This window comes from Lontra canadensis, unplaced genomic scaffold, assembly GCF_010015895.1.
Source record: "Lontra canadensis isolate GAN:19392208 unplaced genomic scaffold, GSC_riverotter_1.0 scaffold64, whole genome shotgun sequence".
Taxonomy (NCBI): domain Eukaryota; kingdom Metazoa; phylum Chordata; class Mammalia; order Carnivora; family Mustelidae; genus Lontra; species Lontra canadensis.
In genome coordinates, this window is record NW_022631058.1 from 11,623,964 (window position 1) to 11,636,814 (window position 12,851).

At 37.4% G+C, this 12,851-nt stretch overlaps 1 protein-coding gene across 3 annotated transcripts in view; it reads right to left on the reverse strand.

Annotated features, from left to right (window-relative positions):
* Positions 1-3,757: 3,757 nt before the first annotated feature.
* Positions 3,758-12,851, reverse strand: part of TRIP11 (thyroid hormone receptor interactor 11) — a 63,148-nt gene continuing 54,054 nt past the window's right edge. For all 3 annotated transcript variants that reach the window (XM_032878655.1, XM_032878656.1, XM_032878654.1), the window contains 5 exons: positions 10,713-10,794; positions 9,784-9,898; positions 9,190-9,306; positions 7,083-7,227; positions 3,758-4,136 (listed from right to left, as the gene is read on the reverse strand). In XM_032878655.1, coding sequence (XP_032734546.1) covers positions 3,916-4,136; positions 7,083-7,227; positions 9,190-9,306; positions 9,784-9,898; positions 10,713-10,794 — 680 coding nt within the window. In that variant the 3' untranslated portion in view covers positions 3,758-3,915. The remainder of the gene's footprint in view (positions 4,137-7,082; positions 7,228-9,189; positions 9,307-9,783; positions 9,899-10,712; positions 10,795-12,851) is intronic.

Consider the following 12,851-nt stretch of genomic DNA (forward strand, 5'->3'; position numbering starts at 1 on the left):
TTCTTAAAACTTACCTTGCCAGGGAAACAAGCACTTCACACTTTTGACCTCTTCCTACCTTCTTGAAACAACCGTTGGCTTCAGTAACACCCTCACCCGACATTCTTACCCACTTTTTGGTAGTAATCATCACAACCTCTAAAATCTGTGTAGAATTATTGGCTTTATAAGTAAAGCATTCCCACAAGTGATACATTTACTCAATATTGTGAATAAATGTCATCTGACCATTTACTATGTGGGTGTTCAATGATGAAAATCAGTCCCATCGTCAAGACAATTTTGTTAAAAGTCGCAGAGAGGGGATCAAAATCAGTACTCCAACTCCCAGCTTTAAAAACCATGCTCCTTCCAATACTACCATCACATGCACTGTTAAAAATATTCAAGTTCCACATCTCAGAAAAGATGAAGACATAACTGAGATTATCTTGCTGGAAAACCAAGAGCCCAATGATGCATGCTACCTCCAAAAGAAAATTAAAAGGCTGGATAAAATCTCTCAGATCCTCTTTTCATGCAAAATCTTCGGCATCCATTCAGTTATTCATACTTAACATTTCCAAGGCTCACACAGCATCCTAAGGGCAACATCCGGTGAGCGCTTGAAGACATTAGCTTCCATAGTCCATCAACTGCTGCTACAAACATGTGTAGTCATTTCTCCCCCTTCTAAAGAAAAAGTCAGCAGCTGTTTGCTAAAAAAAATTTTTATTGTGGATAAAGACATTGCCAACTTACATATATCATTTTTATTTAGAGGTTTTTTTTTGTTGTTGTTGTTGTTTTTTGCCTTGCAGTGCTCCTGAGAAATTCAGAAATGCATTGACTTTAGCTCTATAAAACACAGCCCAATATTAAGGTTGGGTTGTAAATTTCCCACATTTAGTTATTTCCCTAAAAACCAAAGGACAACTTATCAAGTTTAATTAGAGAAACCTTAATAAGTTAAAAAGTAAAGACTGGCAAATAATCACAAATGTCAGAACATTAAAATACCATTACTTTTTCCATAGGAATATATAAAATAAATTATCAGTTATACTTGATATTTACAATATTCAATTTTTGTGGATGGAAGACATTTTAAATACCGATATATGAAAAACTTCATTGGCTTGAAAAATCAGATTCAAATGCTTTAAGTCTGACACATACTGGCACTCCCCCACTAATTCTTATCACTCCCCTAACCTTGAAGATGAAGTTTGTTTTCCATCTACTGATGGGCTAAGTATTTTGAGTCTTTTTCCCCTTTGCAATTAACCATTCAAAGGTTAAAATAAATGGGAGGCTTTATTTGTAGAGGATAGTTAATATTTTAATTGGCTGGTTTTAGAAAGTCATTCCTTTTCCCCCACGTTTTTGTTATTTTGGTTTTGTTTCCTTTATTTTTTTTTTGTTTTCTTTGAAAAATTGATAATGCCAGGTACTAAAACTCAACCAACTATGATACAGGATTATATTAAAATCAAATTCAATGACTGGATGGCTTTGCTACTATATTATAGCAGTTGAAAACCATTAGGAATGCTGTGAAAAATTGGCAGCTAAAGCAAAATTCAACCACAAAGTTTAGAGAGAAGTAAACAGTAAAAGTACTGTAGTTAAAATATTGCAGTAAAAATACCGTTTGCCAGGTCCTGTTGCTAACATAACAATTATATGCTTCATCACTGTATGGTTACTGAAGATTCCTTGAGCAGATGTCTCATCTCTGACACAACTTGGTTTCAGAAAAGTAGATGAGTTATGCCTGGTTTAGATCAACAAACACTTAGTGTGCATACCAGTGAGCTATAGTTTCAGCTATGATACAACTGAAACATTAGGTACCACAGCTTGAGGACAAGGTCACATACTTATTTAAATAGCAGCCATGAAAGGACAGGCTGTGATGTTTAGATATGCAATCCACACATAACAGCTTTCAAACTTACATGAAACTCTGGTGGGGGGAGCGCGGGAAGGAAATGCTCAAAATGTCCTCAATGGCCTTTAAAATATGATGATATGCTACACTTAAATATGTAGCATGCATCTCCTTTTCAAATTAAAAGAGGAAACTTTTTTGCATGTTCTCTTCAAAGGATCATGTGTCTTTTTTTTTTTTCCAACTTAGAAATTTTTATTTCAGATGCTCCACACTGAAATGAAACTTTAATGGCAAGCAGCACATAATTTAGGATGGCCAGTGAAAGCGTCTTTGGAAGGATCGTATAAAACTTAAGGGTAATAATTTCATAGAGAAATAATAATGCGCAAAACAGACATGAGGCAGTTTGACAGTTCTAATATAGAACCTGTACAACAATTTCCTTTAAAGTGGACTGAACAAAGAACAGCGATATATATAAATACATTAGCTCGGGAGACAGGTGATGCTCTGAGGCAGCGACATCTTGGCTACTGAACATTTCAGAAAAAAACAAGCTTTACCCATCCATACATGAAGACTTCTAATCCTCCAATCTAAATACAGTAGACAGTTACAACGAAATTTACAAATAAACAAACTGAGCCCTGGTCCGGGCCAGGCCTATTTACATATTTGGATTAGTATTATTTTCACCTTTCCTTGTTATACAGATGTTTCTGTTTTCAAGGCATACTGAAATTTACAAAATTCGCATAAATGTACAACTCCCAACGACTAATAAAAACACGAACATCCTGATAAAATGAAGCTCCAGGTCAAGACTTTTTTAGGATGGGTTTGTGAAAAATTAAAGAACTACTCCCTTCTCTTGGGTTGCGAACACCCAGTGCTGGTGGGGTTGACGTCACTACCCTCAGTGACGGCGAGGATGAGAATAGGGGACTCCCGGATCGACGAACCTCTTCCACCCCACCCCAGACAGAGGCAGGAAGTCTCCCGTTCAGTGACATTGCTAATTGTAGGTACGCGAGCGCACCTGTTTTTGACTTAACACTTACACGAAAGCTGGGCGCGCATGTGTGAGCAAACGGTTTTGAGATGATACCTTTAAAAAGATACCTTGGCTCTTTAAACTCAATCACATCCCCACCAGATGTACTCAACGTTGAAAAGGAACAAATGACTGATACACATAACAATGAGGATGGGTCTCCAGGGAATTATGTTGAGTGAAAAAAGCCCCTCGCAAAGGTTACATGCTGCCTGAGTCCATTTACACAGCACTCTTGAGATGACCCAATTACGGAGCTGGAAAGCAGTCAGTGGTTCCCGGGGTCAGGCAGGAATGGGCGGGAAGGAGGAGCACGGCAGCTCCAAGGCTTGACGAAACTGCTGGGTATCTGCATGGCACCGCAGCGCTGATCACATCAACCCACGCGTGTGATACAACCGCAAAGAACCAAACACACGCACATTCCACCTCAGGACACCTGCGATCTCCCAGGGACAACCCTGCTGTTGGCCTGTCTACACCAAGTCCTCTCAGGAGGGCTTAAGGGGGGAAAAAAATGACCCATATATGCTTCAGATCAATTGTTTGCACTATACAGATAAGCCACTACTATTATTTTCTCCTTTTTGGAAATTTCTTGATTACCTTTAAAAGATAAACCACATGTCTCTAGCTTAAATGAGCTTGAAAATCAAAAAGATAAAGAGCTGATATATAGCTACTATAAATTTTTATCTTTATATTTTTCTTATTTTTTATAAATTAAGATGAAAGATCAAATGTTTCTAGCTTAAATTAGGTCAAATCAGAGAAGGAAAAAAGTACGTAATATAGCAAACACTTCCTCCTGTGACACCTGCAATTTCTAAAAGCAAAAAGAATATTTTTATTAAGTTTAGAGAATGTACAACTGCAAACAAATACATGACTTTTTCTGAAAGGCCACTTCGTGAGAGAGTACATACATATAGTGTTTGCGGTTTCTTTAAAGTGCTACGTATGTTGTCTCTGGTTTGGGAATCACCTATTGCTTTAAAAGGTCTTTCAACACAACTCCGGCGCTGTTGTCAGGTGACACTGGCAAAGGTGTAAATGTGGGCAAGACATCTGAGATGGGTTTCAAAAGAAGATGCCCGGGCCCACCGGGTCCAAGTCCAGCTGGGTTAATGAGAGGCACAGCCGCAGAGCGGGGAGCCAAGAACGGATTCACATCTGTTCTTCTACCAGATCTGGATTCTGCGGTATCTAGACAATAAAATGCAAGTTATTCAGTCTCCTATATATTATCAGTTAACACTATACATGTGTTTTACGTTCCTAGATTTGGCCCTCAAATAAACTTAATTCCTATGCTGCTGGGTCTGGACCCCCTAAGCAGGTTCTGTAACATAAAAAGGGTAAAAAAAGACAAGACAGGAAGCAAAAGGAATGGAGAAAGAACAGGGGAGGGAGGAAGAGCTGTATGTACACTAACACTTTATTAAACACATTAATATTGTTTGATACTCAAATACCAGTTATATAACTGATGAACTTCACTTATTTTAATGACGGCTTTTCAGGTGGTGTTTTCTACGTTACAATGTAAATTTTCTAACTACTCACCTGAAAGACTGAAGGACTTGAAAACTCCTTTTCCCCCAATAATTATGAGGGCCATGAAAATAACTGGCACCAATTCCACAGTGATAAAAATCAAGTTTAATATTAATTTAACCGAAGAAAAACCTGATCCTTTTTTAGACATACAAAGGTTTGAAACAATTCTCTGTTAGATTATTTCTCTATCAAGTTATGCTGAAACTCGTTTTTTTATTGGAATAGGTATCTGTTAATGCTCTAATGTCCTGGTGGTTAGAATTCTGCCTTATTACCCAAGAAGACTAACTCCCTAAAACACAAGTACCACCAAAAAAAAAAAAAAAAAAAAAAGCAAAAGCTTCTAAAACAAAGAAAGCACTGAGACAAATTCATCCAGTCAACTTAACGTTGAGCATCCTGGGTCCCCAAGCTTTCCTTCCCTCTAAATGGTAACTTTCCAAACTCTGGAAAAGCTTCCGGTGCTCCTTTGTAAGCTCTGACCCTTGCCACACACTTCCAAATCCAGGATTAAAGACTAAGCTTATTTGGTGCTGCTGTTGTTTTTTAATGTAAACCCTGTACCAGCTCTGAACATCACTGGCTTTTGTCTCTGATCATTCCAAACCAAGGTGGGCACATGTCTTGATAAGTGAAGAGGAAGAGAAAAGGAAAGAAGAGAGGGAAGAAGGGGAAGAGATGGAGGGGGAAGGGAGGACAGGGAGTAGGAGACGTTACCATAATGAATTTTGAAATCCACCTGAAGATGGATTGCTACGAAAAAAGTGTGGTTTTGTTTGTTTTTAAAGACTTTATTTATTTATCTGACAGAGAGAGAGAGAGAGAGAAAGAGTATAAGCAGGGGGAGTGGCAGAGGGAGAGGGAGAAGCAGGCTCCCCGCTGAGCAAGGAACCTGATGTGGGGCTCAATCCCAGGACCCTGAGATCATGACCTGAGCAGAATGTAAACGCTTCACCAACTGAGCCACCCAGGCACCCCAAGAATAAAGTGTTTTTAGTATACAGTCTATAGCTGTTAGATAAAGTGAAGACCTTTTAATGAATTTAGGAGCCAAACCTTTTATCAAAACAAATTTTATCATTTTTCTTTATATAAAAGTTCAGGAAAATAGAAATATTCAGCTAAATTAGACTTTAAGAGAGTTTTTTAAAATTCTGAAATATAAATTCTTTAATATTTTATCCAAATTTAAGTACCTGATGTGAAATAAGCCTGAGAGTATATAACATACACCTTTACAGTCCAACTAGCTAAGATTTTAGTCTGTATTAAAATACAAAGATTTTAAATAAAAGAGAGAGTTTCTAATAATGTTTATTGTCTAATGGATTATACTTCAATTTCACCTCAAGAAAAGTCACTGTATGCCTATAATATAGGGGACATAAGTCCCTTGTAAGGCCCTTACAACCTAGTGAGATAGAAAACCATACATACAGATCCCAGAACAACCAAACCATTTGCTTCCAGGCAAGTATAAGGTATAAGAATGCGTCAATATATTCTTGGATGTCTAAGCCAGTTTACTAAACTGCTCTTGTAAATATTACTAACATACCAAGGTTTGGTTATTGAATGTAACACTTAGATGTTCACAGGGAAAAAAAACCTTTCTCTAACTATAAACTACACTTTTTTTTTGAGGGTAATTTGCTGTTATATTTTAATTCTTAAGAAATGTCTACATGTAGGTATTATACTTTCAGAAATTTATCTTAAGGGAAACATTAATGATGTGTGCAAAAATTTATCAAGGATGTTCATCACAGCAATATTTTTTTTTTTAAAGATTTTATTTATTTATTTGACAGAGAGCTATCACAGTAGACAGAGGCAGGCAGAGAGAGAGAGAGAGAGGGAAGCAGGCTCCCCGCTGCACAGAGAGCCCCATGCGGGACTCGATCTCAGAACCCTGAGATCATGACCCGAGCCGAAGGCAGCGGCCCAACCCACTGAGCCACCCAGGCGCCCCATCACAGCAATATTTTTAACAGAGAGGGGCGCCTGGGTGGTTCAGTGCGTTAAAGCCTCTGCCTTCGACTCAGGTCATGATCCCAGCATCCTGGGATCGAGCACCGCATTAGGCTGTCTGCTCAGCAGGGAGCCTACTTCCTCCTCTCTCTCTGCCTGCCTCTCTGCCTACTTGTGATCTCTGTCAAATAAATAAATAAAATCTTAAAAAAAGAATTTATAACAGAGAAACTGACACAATGTGAACATAAACTACACTTTCAACTCTAATTTAGCAATAAGTACCATTACTTAGTATGAGAGAAAAACAGGTGACCAAGCAAAGGTATAGTGGTTCACCAGCACTTCCAAGAATAATTCCAAGTGGCTTATGTAGAGAGAAGAATTATTCCAATATACAAAGGAAAAATACTTCATATTGTTTAGGTTAATCTAAGCTAATTAAATATCAGATTGCTACAAAATATATGAAGCCAAAATCTAATGCTTTATTGGAATTTTGGAAGAAGTCACTGCACATTTTCAAAAATACTAAAAATTTAGTTAAGATCACTATAAAACAATCACAAATTAAACATTCAACTTTTTTAAATTATAGAAAAAATAAGTATCTGGTCTTACCTTTAAAACTTTCCGGTACATTTGTAACTGCTTTTCTCCTTCCTGGTGAATCCAGAGGTTTCATATCATGAACAGAAAGCTTTGGTGGTGGAACAGATGGATGAGATTCTGTTTCTAGAAATTTAACAAAAAGTTCTGAAAAAGACTAAAGAAATATTTGGGTTATTTTAGGCAGATATTAAATTATACTCACTACAACCAAGAAAATGTAGCAACTCTAAATATAAAAAAACGAATCATGCCTTCTGAATCATTTCTTTATAATTAAGCTTTATGAACCATGAAAACTATTAGTGCTTTAGTTAAGTTTATCCATTAAAACCTTCAGCAATATAATCAATATTGTTTGATGACATTTGTTACAGAACTTAGTCATAATTAGCTACCCAATGACACTGAAATTTCCTGCCATCAATGGCACTTAGGACATCCAAGTCTTAAATCATTTTACTGTTTACGTGGACATGAAACACAATATAGAAAACAAGTATTAAACAGTAATACTTGGTCAATGAATACAGCAAAAACTCACCAATTATCAGATTAAAATAATATAGTATAAAAGATTTTATTTTTAAGTAATCTCTACACCCAACATGGGGCACAAACCCACAACCCCTGCTCCACCGACTAAGCCAGCCAGATACCATTAGAACTTTCCTTTAAAGTAAGTTTCATGCCATCTGATTTAAAATAGGGCATATTTTTAATCTTCAAACAGCCCTGGGTATGTTACTTAGCCTCAATTTCTTCTTTATTAAAAAACAAAGTAGGGGTGCCTGGGTGGCTCAGTCATTGAGTGTCTGCCTTCAGCTCGGGTCATGGTCCCGGGGTCCTGGGATCGAGCCCCACAACAGGCTCCACACTCCGCGGGAGGCCTGCTTCTCCCTCTCAACATTCCCCCTGCTTGGGTTCCCTCTCTCTCTATGTCTCTCTGTGTCAAATAAATGATAAAATCTTTAAAACAAAAACAAAAACAAAAAACAAAGTAAAATAAAGAAGCAAACTCCATATTCTAATTCACAGAGCTACTCAATTTTAGTTTTTTAGTTTTTAAGTAATTTCTACACCCAACATGGGGCTTGAACTCACAACCCCGAGATCAAGAGTCACATGTCCTTCCGACTGAGCCACCCAGGTGCCCCCAAGCTTACTCAATGTATTATTGTTCATTCAGACTACCAGGCACTGTGTGTTCATGTTTATTAACTGCCTCCTCCTGCCATGATCTAAGTTTGTTGAGGGCAGGCACTTTGTCTTCTGGTTTGCTGCTGTATCCCCAAAGTTGAGAACAGTCTGGTATACAGCAGGTGCTCAGTAAGTGCTCAATGACCAGACACACACATGCATAAAATAAAACCTCCGTCATTAAGAATCTCATAATTTAGTAGTAAGATAAAAGACCCTGTGCCTATAGCAGCATGATCAAATACAAAAGTACCTAATACTATGAAAAACAAAAGTACTATATAAATAAAAAGCTAGAATAAAACATAAATGCAATAAAATATTTAAACTGGCTAATTGGGGCACCTGGGAAGCTCAGTCAGTTAAGCATCTGCTTTTGGCTCAGGTCATGATCCCAGGGTCCTGGGATCAAGCCCTGCACTGGGCTCCCTGCTCAGTGGGGGACCTGCTCCTCCCTCTCCCTGCTCCTCCCCTTGCTTGTATTCTCTGCCAATACCTAAGTAAAATCCTTAAAAATAAATAAACAGGGGCACCTGAGTGCCTCAGTGGGTTGAGCCTCTGCCTTCAGCTCAAGTCATGATCTCGGGGTGTTGGGATCGAGCCCCGCATCAGGCTCTCTGCTCAGTGGGGAGCCTGCTTCCCCCTCTCTCTCTGCCTGCCTCTCTGCCTACTTGTGATTTCTCTATCAAATAAATAAATAAATAATGTTAATAAATAAATAAATATATTACACTGTAATTAATAAACTGGCTTATTATCCTTAAGCTAATCACCTCTCTGGATCTCAGTTTCCACAAACCCAAAATAAAAGGGCTCTATAATAAAAAAATCTAAAAAAGAAATCTGATTTTTGCAAATGTATGTGATGCACAACCATTTCACCACTCCTATTCGGGGCAAGAATAAAACTGGCTCTTACATTATTAAGCACAGATTGTTGATTTGGTCTCAGAGGCGTGTTGGGGACACTTTTTGATCCTCCTCCAAGCCACCCAGTCATCCACTTGGTAACACCACCTTGACCTTCGTGAAGCAACTGAAAGATTATTTTAAAACAGAAAAATATTATCAACACAAGAAAAGAAAAAAATAAGAACTATTTTTACTTGATTTCAGTGGTAGCACACTATGCTTTTCAAGCCCAATTCCTAGTAAATGTCTCCCACTGAGAGAGGCTATAAATACAATAAAATGTCATCCCAAGCACTAAATCAGAGTTGAAGACTGTCATGTCTCCAAATGTCAGCATTTTGACAGGAGAGGTGGCTTATAAGTGACAAAGCTAGTATTACACAAGTTGAACAAATGCACCCCTTCACTATATGAAGATACATATCCATATATCATATCCAAAGTCACTATATCCATATTCCTCACCAGTGTGAACTGGTCCATTTCCACTTTACTAAGAAAATGGAAAAGCTGTATAATATAGAGTAAAAGGAGACAATTTTATGGGATGCCACAGTTTAGTTATAAACATACTCAGGATGGCTTTCCATCGTTTAGTTACCTGCTCCATTTCCTCCCTCTTGATGCCCAGGATGCTTCCCATTAACCGCAGCACCTCGTGGCGCTGATGTTTGGGCGTGTGGAAATGTCCGATGAAGAGGTTTCTCATTAGGACTCTGTGAAAATAAAGAATAGCTCAGGTTAACTCAACAGTTATCCCAGTTATCCCCATATTCAGTGTAAACCACAATAAACATTAAACATATAGGTATTTAATTATACTTTAAAAAGTTACCAAAAAACTGTAAACAACAAAATATTTTGGAATACTTAAAAAGAAAACCTCTTGACAACTTTAAACAAAGACATTTCAAACAATCTAAAAATGCGTACCTTTTACAACATCAGTTATCGCCCATTTTCTCCCATCGAATCGACCACCTGAGACAGTGCTCAGTGACAGTCAGTGTCTGTCTGGCTTCTGCCTTTAGACACTCCCGATGTCTCCCTCCTCGCCTCGAATGGTGAGGATAGCACTTGTGCTTCACCACAAGTATGCTCATAGTTCCCCACTCACACTTATTACAAATTTGCTAGTAATATCTAAATCTTTAAAATATTAATGATATGTTACATATACACCCAGGTTCCAGACCTAATACACTGAAGCAAGGTACGTTCATTGAAGGAGAGCAAGAGGGAGCTAGAAAGACTGCTAAGAATAAAAGTTTTTATTTCAGGTACTTCCTAGCATGGTGATGTTTTAATTCTTCCATATGGTTTTAAGAAAAAGAATTTGAGCCGGGATAAAGCCATTTAAAAAATCAAGAGAAGTTATTCTACATACTCCTCACGAAAATGACCTACATCTCATCACCATACAAGAAAAGGCTTTTAAAAACTTAATCGCATATAAACATCTACACGTAGCGGCTGTTTTTCCCATAAAGGTAGTCTCCATAAAATACATAAAAGTTAAAAAAAGCATACTTGTCCACTTTTCCTTCTGTGCTGTTTACTAAGTTCATCAATTTCTTTTGTACATCATCCAGCATTTCTTGTCGGAGTTCATCTGTTTTAAAACATGTGAATAAAAATAATCATTAACTGATTAAAATAGCCTGGATGAATATACAATGAGATTTATAACATCTTCACTGCAAATTCCGAATATGTACACTTATTCTAATTAGTAATATTTAATGACTTCCATCTCTTCTTTGGTTCAGAAACTGGGCTTTCTGGTATAGAAATTACCCAACAGCCAGAGTACGCTTTTATTGACACAGTTTATCCCCAATAAAGTATTCAATTGTTTAATAGAAAATTTAAACACCAAAAACAGGTTTTCATCCTCTTCATAAACTTAAAAGCAAAAAAGAGATTTTTCAGCACTGCTTCCTTGCATAAAACATTTCCAGAGCCTCTCTTTAATGGGGGAGAAATGGAAAGGACAATTTTAGATTTTCCTTTTCCCATTTTCCTGGCTGGACTCTGGTTTTTGGTGAGCAAAGAAGAGTATTTAATATAACTAAGAGCATGGCTCCGGATGCAGCTCAGAGGACAGAGTATTCTGAGGTATACAGGTTGTAAAACCCAATTCAGATCACTGGTTCTAACATACTAATCAAGATATCTATAACTTTTATGATTAATTCAGAAGAATGTTGGACTACTTCATTTTATAATTCTTATTTAAAGAAGCAGCAAAATCTGTAAAATCTTGGTGGAACAGCTGGAATCCAAGCAGTGTTACAGGCACAGTCTAGAATTACAACAGGAGATATACCCTGTTCATAAATCCGACCATGCCACAGGGCCAACTATTCCCGGACAAAGGAACTCTCAGCCAGACCCATGGAGTTTTGGTACCTGTCACCTCAGAAATGGATAATTTGAGCTGAAGTAGATGCTTATCCAAGCTAGATTACAAGTTTGGTTCTGAAAGAAGAGAAGAGATTGCTCTGCAGCAGAGCTCTACTTTTCAAATCAAGAAATACTCCAATCCAAACAACTAGACTCTGACCTCTTTCCACAAAACTAGACTTTGTATTATGCTGCATTTTACTGGTGGTAGCTGGATACAAGTCCCCTTGTCAGATACAGGACTCACAAATATTTGCTCCCATTCCGTGGGTTGTCATTTTGCTTTCTTGATGTTATCCTTTGAAGTACAAGTTTTTAATTTCGATGAAGTTCAACTTTTTTCTTTTGTTACCTGTGCTTTCAGAGTCACATTCAACATCACAAAGATCTATTCCTGTGTGTTCTTCTAAGATTTTTTATAAATGTAACTCTAAAATGCAGGTCTATGATATATTTTGAGTTAATTTACACACACGGTATAAGGTAAGGGATCAATTTCGTTCTTGTGCATGTAGACACCCAGCTGTTGCAGCACCACGTTTTGAAAAAACTATTCTTTTGGCACCTCTGTTGAAAACCAACTGATCAGATATATATGGTTTATTTCCGGACTCTCAATTCCTACTACAAGACTTCTGCATATGTTTTTTCTTCTACCTGAAAAGCTCTTTTCCATCGGGACACTTATTAACTCCTATTCACCTTCACATCTAAGTTCATAGGTCACTTCCTCAAAGTTTTCTCTGAACCCTACAGATTAGCCAGGTCCACTTGCTTTATGTTTTCAATCCCCCTTGCACAATGCCTACTATTCTGTTAAAGTACTAAACGTATACACAAAAATGTCCAGTTTAACGGTTTGCAATGGCTTGTGGTTCTTCTAAATTGCATAAATCTAAATTGCAAAATGTAATTCATTTATAGGCTAACTTTACCAAAATAGAGATGGTTGCCATAACCATATTATAAAAGCAAGGTTTGTGTTTGGAAAATCTACTACCAACGTTTCCTTTCCTGTCTTTCCAGTAAGGAATTTAAGCTTGGACATTAAAAAGAGAGAGAGAGAGAGAACAAGATTACTATAAAATCTGAGTCAGTAAAAGACATTTTAGATTCTTAACATGCATGTATATACTATGAACACATGCTGCTATCTGGGCCCTTTCTATCACTACATTCTGAATGTTAGAATTCTCAACTATTCGGAGGAAGAACAGCAAGTAAATTAATCTCTTGTCGATGTTCTCAATTAACCATCCCACT